Consider the following 15357-nt stretch of genomic DNA (forward strand, 5'->3'; position numbering starts at 1 on the left):
AGGCTGGCCCTGTGGGTACATACCGGGTTGCAGGGTGGCCGGGCCCCCTGGTGGGCCAGGCCCGGTCGCAGCCGCGACCCCTGCGACCCTGGTATGTACGCCACTGCCTTCAAATCTAACTTACAAAATAAAAGAGAAACAAAATAAAGCTCATAGTGTAGATGTATAACATTCCTTAATTTGCACACGCCTATTGGGTAACCCATAATTACTTGAACAGAAATAGCTGGCTCAAACCTTCAAGTTATGCATGTAAAAGCCTCCCAGTCTCCAGACGTATTAAGCAAACGGTACTATGATCTTCTCACCCGGTAAATATCACAGAAAACTACAAAGATCAGATAAAGCATGGTTTGGAAGAACAGTTTAATAGCAGACAACAAAGAAAGTTAAATAAATAATAATAATACTTAAAAAGACATAAATAGTCTGCATCCAGAATGTTTCAACCTTTTCAGGTCTTCAAGTGTATATAAACATTTCTATATAAATCTGGTCTGAGTGACTTAGGGCCCGTTTAGCTCAATGGGACAATGTGGCTAGGAGTCTTCTGATGATCTCAATAACTACAGTTTTTTCCCACCCTACATACATACATACATACATACATACATACATACATACACACATATATATATATATATATATATGTATATATATATATATATATATATATATATATATATATACCGTATATACTCGAGTATAAGTCGAGTATTTCAGCACATTTTTTATGCTGAAAAAGGCCCCCTCGGCTTATACTCGAGTGAGGGTCTGTATTATGGCAACTTACATTGCCATAATACAGACCAGGACCGCCGGGCTGGAGGGGGGCCCGTAGAAGCTCTTACTTACCTTCCCAGCAGCTCCCTTCAGCTCCCCTATCTAAATTTTGCGAGTCCCGTGGCACGCAGACCGCGAGATTTACACAAGGGAGCTGCTGGCAAGGTAAGTAAGAGCTTGCTGCGGGTCCCCCCCACTGCTCAGCCCCCCTCCCTGGCCAGGTAACAAGCATGGAGGGGGGACAAAAAAAAAAGTTAAAAAATGTAATATTTAAATAGTAAATAAAAATATTAAAATAATAAAAATGCCCTCCCCCCACCCAGTTTACACATACTACACAAACACACACACACACACACTCTGCATTATATACACACACACTGCATTCACACAAACACAATCTCTGTATTATATACACACACTGCATTCATTATATACACACACTGCATTCACACAAACACACACTCTGCATTATATACACACACTGCATTCATTATGTACACACACACTGCATTCACACAAACACACACATTATGCATTCATTATATACACACACATACACACACACACACACTCTGCATTCATTTTATACACACTACACAAACACACACTCTGCATTCATTTTATACACACTACACAAACACACACTCTGCATTCATTATATACACACACTACACCAGTGATTGCGAAGCTTTTTGAGCCCGAGTGCTCAAACCGCAATACTTGCCAAATTTTCCTTAAAGTGCCAGCACGGCAATTAAACCTGAATATTGAGGTTTAAGTTTAGAAAAAACAACTCATACTGTTGTCCGAACTAATTAACAACTTTTGTTTTAAAAGAACACAACAACAGAGAGTTCAATGATACAAATTTTAAATAATGATATAAATATATAAAATTAAGCTTATATTTATTAGTATCTCCAACAAATGCAATACATACACACACAGACTGCTGAATACATACACACAGTCTGCTGAATATACACACACACACAAGACTGCTGAATATAGAGACTGCTGAATACACATACAGACAGTCTGCTGAATACACATACAGACAGTCTGCTGAGTACATAAACAGACAGACTGCTAAGTACACACACAGAGACTGCTGAATACACACACACACTGCTGAATACACACATACTGCTGAATACACGCACACACACAGACTGCTGAATACACACACATACTGCATTGAGGGGTGTAGTGTATGTGTTTGTGTGAGGTGCTGTGTGTGAGGTGCTGTGTGTGAGCGGTGCTGTGTGTGAGGGTTGCTGTGTGTGTGTGTTTGTGTGTGTGAGGGTTGCTGTGTGTGTGGCGTGTTGTGTGTGTGTGTTTGAGGGGTGGTGTGTGTGTGGGGTGCTGTGTGTGTGTGTGAGGGGTGCTGTGTGTGTGTGTGTGTATGAGGGGTGCTGTGTGTGCATGAGGGGTGCTGTGTGTGTGTGTGTATGAGGTAGGGGTGCTGTGCTGTGTGGGGGTGCTGGGCGGGGGTAAGGGTGCTGTGTGTGTTGTGGGGGTGTTGTGTGGGGGGGTAGGGCTGCTGTGTGTGGGGGGGTAGGGGTACTGTGTGTGTGAGGGGTGCTGTATGTGTGTGTGTGTGTGTGTATGTGTGTATGAGGGGTGCTGTATGTGTGTGTGAGGGGTGCTGTATGTGTGTGTGCATGAGGGGTGCTGTGTGTGTGAGAGGGGTGCTGTGCTGTGTGGGGAGGTAGGGGGGCTTTGCTGTGTGGGGGGTAGGGGTGCTGGGTGGGGTAAGGGTGCTGTGTGTGGGGGTAGGGGTGCTGTGTGGGGGGTAGAGGTGCTGTGTGTGGGGGGGGTAGAGGTACTGTGTGTGGGGGGTAGAGGTACTGTGTGTGGAGGGTAGGGGAGGGGAGGGATGCTGTCTGTAGAGGAGGGGTGCTGGGGAGAGGAGGGGTGCTGTGTGGGGGGAAGGGATACTGTGTGTGGGGGTAGGGGCACTGTGTGTGGGGGGTAGGGGTACTGTGTGGGGTTAGGGGGTAGAGGTACTGTGTGTGTGGGGGGTAGGGGTACTTCTGGAGGGTAGGGGCACTGTGTGTGGGGGGGTAGGGGTATTGTGTGTGTTGGGGGTAGGGGTACTGCTGGGGGGTAGAGGTACTGTGTGTGTGGGGGTATGGGTACTGCTGGGGGGTAGGGGTACTGTGTGGGGGTAGGGGTACTGCTGGGGGGTAGGGGTGCTGTGTGTGTGGGGGGTAGGGGTACTGCTGGGAGGTAGGGGTACTGCTGGGCCTTAGGGGTGCTGTGTGTGGGGTAGGGGTACTGTGTGTGGGGGGGTAGGGGTACTGCTGGGGGGTAAGGGTGCTGTGTGTGGGGGGGTAGGGGTACTGTTGGGGGGTAGGGGTGCTGTGTGTGGGGGTAGGGGTACTGTGTGTGTGGGGGGTAGGGGTACTGCTGGGGGATAGAGGTTCTGTGTGTGTGGGGATGGGGTGTGGGGGGGTAAACATTTAAAAAAAAAAAAGTATATTAAATCATTATCTTCTCCCCCCCCCCCCCCCCATCTTACCTTTAATGAAGGAGGGGGGACACAGTCATCCTTGGTGGTCCGGTGGTGGCAAGTACTGCTTCCGGTTCGGGAGGCAGGGGGAGGCAGGCGCCTACTCTGCTTCTGGGTCGGGAGGCAGGGATCTTTCGGGCAGGCAGGTGCCTACTCTGCAGTGATGGCAAACCTATGGCCGCGTGGCCACAGAAAGGGCCCGGCGTGCCACCTGTGACACGCGTGCCATAGGTTCGCCATCACTGCACTACACAAACACACACACTCTGCAATAATTATATACACACACTACACAAACACACACACACTGCATTCCTTATATACACACACTGTAAATAAATATTCAAAAACATTTAACCTACTGTTGCCTCAATTAATGTAATTTTACTGGTATCTATTTTTATTTTGAAATTTACCATTAGCTGTTGCATTTCCCACCCCAGGCTTATACTCAAATTAATACGTTTCCCATTTTTTTGTGGTAAAATTAGGTGCCTTGGCTTATATACGGGTCAACTTATACTCGAGTATATACGGTGTGTGGGTGTGTGTGTATATATATGTATATATTTATATTTTCATAAGAGGGTGGATACGCAAAGACTTAAAATTGTATTTTTATTGTTCCTAATGTGTATGCTTATATGGACTTTTAAAGCCTTAGAGGCCCTTCCGACATATTGATAGCTACATGTACCTGTTAATAAATAAATCAAATTAGATCTATTGCATGTAATAAGAGAATGTATATTAAAATGTTTATTAACTTCAGAGGAGAACGATTCTATATTTCTAGCATTAAAGGGATACTTTAAGCACCTAAGCACTCAGATCTTCAGTTCTTACTAACGTAAGTAACAAAAAAGAAATCCCCCACTAAAAATACATATCACACTGCTTAAAGGAGCAATATACTGTTAGATATACAACCCTGTTTTCCTAATGCAATAGTGCCCCTGCCCTTCCCCCTGTTTAGAGTAACCATTGCCTTTACTACCAGTTGCTCCATCTCCCTCTTTCACCATTGTCAAATCCAATGTTCCTCATAGAGGATCATTTGAAACAGATGCGCATATGCGGTGAGTGCTCTGCGCACATCCAAAAGCTTCTCATAAGAAAGCATTGAATTCAGTGCTTTTCTATGAGCTTCCTCGTCACATTACCTTGTTTTACACTGGAAAAAATTGCAATGTTTTACAATGCAGGGTTAAAACTAAAGGGCCTACACCCGGACCTGGTCTGTTTGGCCATAGTGTTTTGACTAAATAGGACAATACATAACATAGAGCAAAAGATTGAAGCATACCCCTGTAGTGTGAATAACATTAAATGGTAGAAGGCGAAAAAAAACCATAGTAATTTGGTGCGTCAGACTCACTACTCAAACCCAACAGTTTGTGTGTGTGTGAAGTTTAAAAATCGATTTAACCTCACAGTGATGTACAACCAACCCCTCCATATATTATCATAGTTATTTTCAATATCTTTTCAATACCTTGAAATGGTATATATAGAGGATAGTTAGTCACAACTAGATGCCCATGACATATGACAACTTGAGAAGTTTGGATAGATTCTTAAATACGTAGTACCCTACTAGGATATGGGATACTAACAAGGAGTATCCTATCACGATATTTTTCTTTTAGTACATTGGATAAAATACAGATAGTGCTGTGGATATCTATAGAGCCAGACACAATAAAGCATTCAAGAATCTATGGGTACATACCCAATATTGATTTACTATTAGACTACTTTAACGAATAACTATGTGTCTTCTTATTATTATTATTTTGTTTTGTTACTAGGGTGTGGTAAAGTTTGACATGGAATGCTTCAAAAACTATGGCACATTATGGGGGTGAGTTTTCAATCCCAAACTAGACAGGTAAAATTTTATGTGAATAAAAATTTTGCTTTTTTTTTATTGACTGGAATGTGAATTGTGCTCAAATAAAAACCAGAAAATCTATGCATTATTTATAAAAAAAAAAAATTCTTGGGTGTATTCCCATGGCAGCAATGATTATGAGTAACTCATTCCCTTTTAGCCCATAATTCCCTTTCAGCCAATAATAAGAGGCGCTGCCTAGATTCCACCAGAAACCTAGTGTCTCAACTAACCACATAGACATCATATCTAAAGAAAATTATACTCCAAAATGGGATTGGCAGTACTATGAAAAAACAGCATGTGAAAAGTTATGCCACTGAGCCAAATCTCAGGTAGACTATTTCATGGATTCCCAATTATTTATTTAAGGGGTAGTCAACCTGGCCCCTACCGCCCACTTATGAGTGGTTTGGGATTTTAGGTGGGCGGTGGTGAGCTCTGCAGAAAATGCCCAGTAGGCCTCGATGGCAGTAGACCAAGGCCGGCAGAGGAGATCCTTTCATCTCCCCTGCCAGCCCATGCAGAGCCAGCCTTGTTGTAAGCACTCTCGGGCTGGTGTGGAGATCAAAGATCTCCCTCAATGGTCCTCTGGCACTTAGTTCCATTATAGGGAGGGCCTGGGAGTTTCTGTGTTCCTCCCGCAAGCAGGCTGATCAGAGACTGCCCCCTAACACAAACTACACCCCTCACACACACACACACACATGCACTCCGCCCCCTCACACATGCACAGCAACCCTCAACACGCACAGCAACCCTCACACCCTACACACACACAGCACCCTACACACACACAGCACCCTTCACACACACACACAAACAGCGCCCTTCACGCACAGCGCCTTTCACACACACACACACTGCACCTCTCACACACACTACACACAAACACACATAAAATTAATAGAAGTAAAGAATAAGTTACTGTTTTCCATTCCTATCATCCACCCAGCCATCCATGCAAGCATTGATAATGGGTAATATCCTAACTAAAGTAGGGGGAAAAAAAACGAAAAACCTAGGTCTAGATGTAAATACAGGAAAAATATAGTTTCAGTAACGCTTTATGTATATTTGAATATTTTTTAGATATCCCCAGCATATACTTTACTATAGCAGTCCAAAAGGATAATAGAGTTTGAGTACAATGATTCTTAATTCCACAGGGACGGGGTGTCCTTCAGCCATGGATGACACTAGCAATCGAAAAGAAAGGATAAAGTCATAATTTGTTAAACAGGCATAATAAAGGACTCATCCCCTTTCAGCTAATAGGATGAGAAAAAAGAATGTCCTCTATAAGTAAACTCTCCTGGCGTTAAAATTCCTTTATATAACTGTGTCCTATCTCTATACCTGTTCGTTAAGCCTCAATCCACACACCCAGCTCTTAGCAATACCGAGTACCTTCATTTTTTCTAAGCACTCCCCATCCATGCAGGTTCCTTCTAAACGTATACATATAACAAATACAGTGAGCGCTCAACTCCAAAACAATTTTAATTTGGGTGATACGAAAAAATGGAATAAAGGCTGATGTGGCCTAGGAGTAGGAAAGCTTCCAAATCCAACAATAAAGGAGGGAGATGTTTATATTGAGTATAGGTTTAAATAGTATACATAGATATATTTATAAAAATCCTGCTTTTATTTACAACTCACATTGGAATATTAATGGATTGTATCATCAAACATTTCCAATTACATTGACCAGCAAGGAACAATCCAATTATTCAGTGGGCTTTTTTAAACTATAGTAATTAAGTTCTTCCCTTCTAATCTTTACAATGAGTCACTTTACAGAAGCTAAACTGAACAATGAAAAACAAAAGGTCAAAGAAGGTCATAATTCCTCTGCCACCAAATTTTACAGTTGAACTTCTGCATTCGGGCAGGTAGCATTGCCTTAGCGAAATACAGAACTGAAATTGAGCATCAAGATCATACGTGTGACAACTGCTCAGAGTTCATATACTAATATTGGTTTCAGAGGCAGTTTAGAACTTGTTTGTAAGTGTTGCAACAGAGGAAAATCCATTCATGTGCAGTGAATGATTGGGAAATCAGAAGTACATTTCTGTGATCTTTTCTGGCCTACCATTTGCTGGCTGAGCTGTTGTGTCTTCTAAATTTTTAAAATTTCTAATAACACTACAGATGAGTATTATCCATTACTTTGAGATGAATCAATGAACAGCCTCAACACCAGACTTATAAATGCTGGAGATTTTTAATCCACCATAGTGGACATGGTAACGTTTCAACCCAAATGGATCTTTTTCAAGCGGAGACTTGACAAAGACCTATTTAGAAGAGGGACTATAGTAAGGAGTTCTTGTAAGTCCCTGCATTGGCTTCCAGTTAGATATAGGGCCCAATTCAAAATTCTGGTGCTTGCTTACAAATCCCTACATAATGCTGCTCCAACATACCTATCCTCCCTCATACACAAGTATGTCCCGTCGAGACCCCTGCGCTCATCCCAACACCTACGCCTATCCTCTGCCCGGATCCCCACCTCTGACGCTCGCCTTCAAGACTTCTCTAGGGCTGCACCTATTCTGTGGAACTCCCTTCCCTCCTCAATCAGACTTTCACCCAGCCTCCATTCCTTCAAAAAATCTTTGAAAACTCACTTCTTCATTAAAGCGTATCAATTAAACTGTCAGCAGGCCTCTCATCCCCCACCCCATGACTCCTTTCCTGCAACTGTCAAAAATGACCTACCAAGCACTCAATAAACCCTTCTCTGACAAACTATTTAATCCCCCTACTTTAACCCTTTGTGTCACTATACCCCACTCCCTCTAGCATGTAAGTTCATTGAGCAGGGCCCTCAACCCCCTCTGTTCCTGTACGTCCAGTGGTCTGATCTCAATTATGTGTCTGTTAGTCCACCCATTGTACAGCGCTACGGAATTTGTTGGCGCTATATAAATAATAAAATAATAATAATAATAATAAGAGCGCACCGAGCCTAATTATTTGGAGTGCTGATCCCTTCTATCTGTTTCCCGTATTGTGATATCCATCAATTAGTCAGTGGTAGAAAGAGGATCCAGGCACTCCAAGTATCTTCAATTGTATTTATTCGGATAAGTGAGAAACCGCAACGTTTCGACTCCTGAAAGGGTCCTTGACAAAGATCCTTTTAGGGGTCAAAACTTTGCAGTGTCTTACTAGTCCTAATTAATACAATTGAAGATACTTGGAGTGCCTGGATTCTCTTTCTACCACGGATATTAACTCCCTGGGGCTGGTGCTGGCCCTTGGTCCAGTTTAGCACCCGGATCTTCACATGATTGGAGTGTGGTTTGTTTTTCTCTTTTTTCAAATCCATCAATTAGTCAACTTTAAAGCTTGACAGAAGTATGCGGTGGAGTACATATGGACATAAGAGATAAAAATTAAGAAACAATAACTTCATTTAAGCTTGCATATGTCCTAATTGTTTGGAGGTTGCACTATAACGCATTTCTCCTCATAAAGAGACAAAATAAATTGGAGTATTGTTTTTTCATTAATAATATTTTTAAATGTCAATAAATGCAAAATGACAGTTCGGGATTAGACATTTATTTTATTTAACCTATGGAAAATGAGAAATCCTTCAGTAGTGAATTAACATTTTAAGTACCTTTATTTTTTTTTTATCTGTTTCAGGTTTTATGATGGCAGACAGCCAGTACTTGCTATTATGGATCCTGCTATAATTAAAGCTATTTTAGTGAAAGAGTGTTACACTAACTTCACCAACAGACGGGTGAGCTGACAGTCAAACTCATGCAATGGAACACTGACTGTTACTGATTGTCGTCTAAATATATTTTCATCTCTGCAGGCCTTCAGTCTACTTGGACCCATGAAGTCAGCACTCACAACTGCTGAAGATGAGCAGTGGAAGAGAATCCGCAGTGTTTTGTCTCCCACATTTACTAGCGGGAGACTCAAAGAGGTAAGCACTGGCACTTTACTCACCAGTATACTTACTGAGATTTGTATAGAGAGGATTGCAAATAGAAAAACAGGTGATTGGGGTTTCTTCTCCAAGCAAAAGACCATAGATGTTCCACTAGATGCTTCCTCTTGTCTTTCAGATGTTTCAAATAATGAAAGATTACTCAAATGTTCTGGTGAATAATATGCAGGTTTACGTGGAAAAAGGTGAACCGTGTGCAATGAAGGAGTAAGTGTTTTAAGTTGCTTTAAGTTAATACTCAACATAATATACCCTTAAGTGGAACATATCATATAATGCATATCAGGGAAGTATTTTCACAAGATACTGATCTTGTGGTCCGAATGGCCACATAACAAGCAGGACAAAACCATTCGGCTGCTTTTGGGGTCACTGGGACTGCAAAATCTGGACATTGCTAAAATTTGAAAAATTTCTGATTTTTAAAAGTGGTCCCTTAAAGGTTCTCTATAGGCACCCAAACCACTTTATATCAATGAAGTGGTCTGAGTGCCATGTCTGCCCTGTGGGCAGGGTTAACCTGATTCGAGTGGCTGTCATACTGACAATCCCTAGAGGTGCTTCTGTTTAAAGGACCACTCTAGGCACCCAGACCACTTCAGCTTAATGAAGTGGTCTGGGTGCCAGGTCCAGCTAGGGTTAACCCATGTTTTTATAAACATAGCAGTTTCAGAGAAACTGCTATGTTTATAAATGGGTTAAGCCTTCCCCCAAAGCCTCTAGCGGCTGTCTCATTGACAGCCGCTAGAGGCGCTTGCGTGATTCTCACTGTGAAAATCACAGGGAGAGCACGCAAGCGTCCATAGGAAAGCATTGATAATGCTTTCCTATGCGACCGGCTGAATGCGCGCGCAGCTCTTGCCGCGCGTGCGCATTCAGCCGACGGGGCGGAACGGAGGAGGATCGGAGGCAGAGAGCTCCCCGCCCAGCGCTGGAAAAAGGTAAGTTTTACCCTTTTTCCCCTTTCCAGAGCCGGGTGGGAGGGGGACCCTGAGGGTGGGGGCACCCTCAGGGCACTATAGTGCCAGGAAAACGAGTATGTTTTCCTGGCATTATAGTGGTCCTTTAATAGTGGAGTAAAACATGTGCATTAGCCCTTCAATGCTAGTCCTATGTGATTTCTGCCAAAGAGGCGGAGCTGCACAAAGGATACCATCGCTGAAAGGATAAAATCATATTTTTAGACCTGGCAGTGGGGGCATGGTCACCTAAACCGTGACTAGAGCACTATAGCATTTTTTTGTATTTCTAACACTATAGTGCTCCCTTTAATGAGACAGAAATATGCCCAGATTTCATTTGGACTGAACAATGCAAGGCAGCTGAAATTGGATTTTAAAAAAACAAACAAACTGTTTGCCAGCTGTATGTGCTATCAGCCACCGGGCAAATAGTTAAAACAAACTCCACTGCAGCATCACGGTTAACTATATAGCAGCTGGCCACAGCTTGCTAGCCTGCAGTAAAACAGAAGAATTTGGCACACTTCAAGATGATTGATGCTGAGGCCACAATGTCCACTTGGGGGCACAAGAAGCACACAGAACAACTTGAAACCAAAATAGAAAAAAAAAAACAGTACACAAAAAGCACTATTCATGCTTATTAATTATTCCTGACTAATCTCAGCATTATACGTCATCACCCAGTAGAGGAAATTGTGTTGTTTTCATATTCTCTGTTATTAAGAATTTGAATTTCTAAACCATAAGAATAATTTAGCAAAAACATATGAACGATCAAACATAAAGTATTTTTCAGTAAATCTTTTATACACATACATATATTTTTATTGTATTTTAGTTCCATTGGAGCTTACAGCCTGGATGTTATCGCCAGCACCTCATTCAGTGTCCATATTGACTCCCTAAACAAGCCTAATGACCCCTTTGTCATGCATATCAAGAAATTTCTAAATCCTAGCTTGTTCAATCCATTGGTCATTGTTTTGGGTAAAGTATTTTTATAATATCATAGCTTCTTTCTTAAAGGAACACTGCATGCACCATAACCACTGTAGTGCACTTTACTGGATTTGTACCATTAGCTCTCCATTAGCTCTCCTGAGCTAAACCTTGCCATGCATGCAGGGCCGGCCTTAGGGGTGTGCGTGCTGTGCGGCCGCACAGGGCACCATGGATCAGGGGGCGCCCTGCGGCCGACACAGCTCACACATTGCCAAGTTCAACAATTGCGAGATTAACAACTTAATCATGAATTAGGCATGATTTTAAGTCAATAATACACTTGACGGTAAGAGGTCAAACTGTTAACAAACTGGGGGGTTTGCCAGGGCACTCCTGGTATTAAAACTATTACATAGTGGGTTTAATGCTTGTTAAATATGTATTTTAAGTAGTTAGATTACAAAAATAAAAACAGGGTTATGTTACTGCTTTGTTATGGAAAACAGTTTGCACCTTGTGTAATTAGATTTGTGTAAACAAAGTCAACATATAACTTTTACATCATATACATTTAGTATATCAATAGTGAATTAGTGATATTTTCTACTTAGAAATATGTTAAAAGGAACATTTCATTACTAATGTCAGATTGTACTTTAATATACAGTTGCAAGAAAAAGTATGTGAACCCTTTGGAATGATATGGATTTCTGCACAAATTGGTCATAAAATGTGATCTGATCATCATCTAAGTCACAACAATAGACGATCACAGTCTGCTTAAACTAATAACACACAAAGAATGAAATGTTGCCATGTTTTTATTGAACACACCATGTAAACATTCACAGTGCAGGTGGAAAAAGTATGTGAACCCTTGGATTTAATAACTGGTTGAACCTCCTTTGGCAGCAATAACTTCAACCAAACGTTTCCTGTAGTTGCAGATCAGACGTGCACGGTCGGGAGTAATTCTTGACCATTCCTCTTTACAGAACTGTTTCAGTTCAGCAATATTCTTGGGATGTCTGGTGTGAATCGCTTTCTTGAGGTCATGCCACAGCATCTCAATCGGGTTGAGGTCAGGATTCTGACTGGGCCACTTCAGAAGGCGTATTTTCTTCTGTTTAAGCCATTCTATTGTTGATTTACTTCTATGCTTTGGGTCATTGTTCTGTTGCAACACCAATCTTCCGTTGAGCTTCAGCTGGTAGACAGATGGCCTTAAGTTCTCCTGCAAAATGTCTTGATAAACTTGGGAATTCTTTTTTTCCTTCGATGATAGCAATCCGTCCAGGCCCTGACGCAGCAAAGCAGCCCCAAACCATGATGCCCCCACCACCATACTTCACAGTTGGGATGAGGTTTTGATGTTGGTGTGCTGTGCCTCTTTTTCGCCACACATAGTGTTGTGTGTTTCTTCCAAACAACTCAACTTTGGTTTCATCTGTCCACAGAATATTTTGCCAGTACTGCTGTGGAACATCCAGGTGCTCTTGTGCAAACTGTAAACGTGCAGCAATGTTTTGTTTGGACAGCAGTGGCTTCCTCTGTGGTATCCTCCCATGAAATCCATTCTTGTTTAGTGTTTTATGTATTGTAGATTCGCTAACAGGGATGTTAACATTTGTCAGTGACTTTTGTAAGTCTTTAGCTGACACTCTAGGATTCTTCTTCACCTCATTGAGCAGTCTGCGCTGTGCTCTTGCAGTCATCTTTACAGGACGGCCACTCCTAGGGAGAGTAGCAGCAGTGCTGAAATTTCTCCATTTATAGACAATTTGTCTTACAGTGGACTCATGAACAGCAAGGCTTTTGGAGATACTTTTATAACCCTTTCCAGCTTTATGAAAGTCAACAATTCTTAATCGTAGGTCTTCTGAGAGCTCTTTTGTGCGAGGCATCATTCACATCAGGCAATGCTTCTTGTGAAAAGCAAACCCAGAACTGGTGTGTGTTTTTTATAGGGCAGGGCAGCTGTAACCAACACCTCCAATCTCATCTCATTGATTGGACTCCAGTTGGCTGACATCTCACACCTCCAATCTCATCTCATTGATTGGACTCCAGTTGGCTGACATCTCACTTAGCCAGTTAGCTCTTGGAGATGTCATTAGTCTAGGGGTTCACATACTTTTCCCACCTGCACTGTGAATGTTTACATGGTGTGTTCAATAAAAACATGGCAACATTTCATTCTTTGTGTGTTATTAGTTTAAGCAGACTGTGATTGCCTATTGTTGTGACTTAGATGATGATCAGATCACATTTTATGACCAATTTGTGCAGAAATCCATATAATTCCAAAGGGTTCACATACTTTTTCTTGCAACTGTATACTTTCAGTATCTCATTAGACATGCTAGATACACGTTTAGTTTACTATATTGCCAAATCTTAAATAAATAAAAAAATATATATATTTAAATAAATAAAAAAAAAATATATATTTTATTGTGTTTTACTTATTTGTTTGATTCTTGCACCTTCCTCTACTGTTACACTAAAATCATTTTAGTGTACCAGTGAAGGCCGTAAATATAGAGCAAATCCAGGGCAAAGTTCTACAGATGGAAGAATTGTCATGGGAATTGTCGCTATTTGTCTGCACTAGACTGGAAATAATGACAAAATCTCCCTTAACACCACTTAACACCACCCACACTTTCACATAATGATATACATATTACTATTTGAATGCTGCCACTACCAAGACAATTTATAAATGGGGTGCCTTGGTCCCCCAGGTAAATCAATAATAAAAACCCACCAAATATTACTTGGCACAATATCTATGTAATTGCAAAATACTAATAAGTCTCTTCAGGTAACGTGATTCTTAACGAGACAAAGCCAGAACTTAATAAAGTAATGTAATAAAGTTTATTATGAGCAAAAATAGTCACAGTGCATACAAAATACATGATAAACAAATTATTTACATCCACAACAGATAAAAACAAAAAAGATAAAATAACAGAAGTTCCAATTATTCACTTTTTTCAAATTCAGGTTTTTTTTTAAAGTAAACTTCTGCCCAGGGGGTTTCTGACAAGGAAGGATGATGGTGACTCATTCAAAATTAGATCTTGGCCCAAGCAAGTATACCCACACCTCTCCAAATCATTGAATATATACCCTGTGGATTATCAAGTGTTGCCCAGGGGTGGAGTTAAGGCGTACCTATAGAAATAATAAGTTACCACCTCCTTTGTTCCAGACCAACGTCAATCCAAATGGACACATTTGGCTCTATCTTCTCTTATGTACCTGCCACAAAAATAATAATTGCATCTACGAATTTGTTATTATTTTTCCCATCCCATAGACATGTCGCATGCTCCACGGACATCACAATTCCTGCCACATGGTTTAAGTTGTGCAACTCAAGTTTAGGCTTAATTAAAAGATTGGGCTTGTCCCATTTCAAATATAATAAACATGAGGCTTAACTATTAAGCTGTGGGTAAGTATTAATGTTTCTCTTGAATATGATACTGGAACACATGGTTCATGAAACTAATACCATTACAATATCAAAGGGTTGAACTATCAATGGAGAGTTTCAGGCCATATGGTCAAAGTCAGTTAGTTTACATTGAAACTAGACATACAGGTGGCTCAAGTGTAAAATGTCTCACCTTGCAGGGCCTTTGATAGATCAAAAGGGCAATCCTTTACACACCTTGCAGAAGCCCCTTTTGATCAAAAGAGCAATTTCTCTCTGCCATTTGTCCTCTACCCAGTGGTCAAATTATTGATGCACTACACAAGTTATATTAAATAGCAATATTCTATTGTGTAATAATAAATTATGCACCCTTGCCGTGACAGAAACCAATGACATGTTCCTCCCGATTACACATTTTCCCAAAATATTTCAGTGACAATTTGCTTAACCTCTATTCAGAATTTTAAAAAATGCGGTCCCCATGCTGTTTTTGTTGGTCCCTATTGGTTGGAAAAGGCAGTTTCCGGCAATGGCATAACACAAACGATATATTGTAGCAGGATTGCCTTAGACTGTAGTGTAGGCTCCTTTGATACTTGGAAGAATCTAGTGAAGATGTCTCGCTGAATATATTATGTTGAACTAAAAATGACTCACTAAGGTAATTTCACTAATAAAAAATGGGTTTCAACACTTTTCTCATGTACATAATCCATGTTCCAGTGTGAAAACGTTAAAGAGGAACTGTCACATGTGAAATTTTTGCACTTCCTGAAACCTAATTAAAATGGACATGTGTTGTGCAATGTATTTAAAGGATTC

At 41.1% G+C, this 15357-nt stretch overlaps 1 protein-coding gene across 1 annotated transcript in view; it reads left to right on the forward strand.

Annotated features, from left to right (window-relative positions):
* The window catches only part of LOC134587015 (cytochrome P450 3A21-like), a 42413-nt gene that overhangs the window by 15181 nt on the left and 11875 nt on the right, over positions 1-15357 (forward strand). The window contains exons 3-7 of the mRNA XM_063443058.1: positions 5113-5165; positions 8862-8961; positions 9040-9153; positions 9296-9384; positions 10981-11129. Of these exons, the coding sequence (XP_063299128.1) occupies positions 5113-5165; positions 8862-8961; positions 9040-9153; positions 9296-9384; positions 10981-11129 (505 nt within the window). The remainder of the gene's footprint in view (positions 1-5112; positions 5166-8861; positions 8962-9039; positions 9154-9295; positions 9385-10980; positions 11130-15357) is intronic.

The sequence above is a fragment of the Pelobates fuscus genome, chromosome 2 (genome assembly GCF_036172605.1).
Source record: "Pelobates fuscus isolate aPelFus1 chromosome 2, aPelFus1.pri, whole genome shotgun sequence".
NCBI lineage: Eukaryota > Metazoa > Chordata > Amphibia > Anura > Pelobatidae > Pelobates > Pelobates fuscus.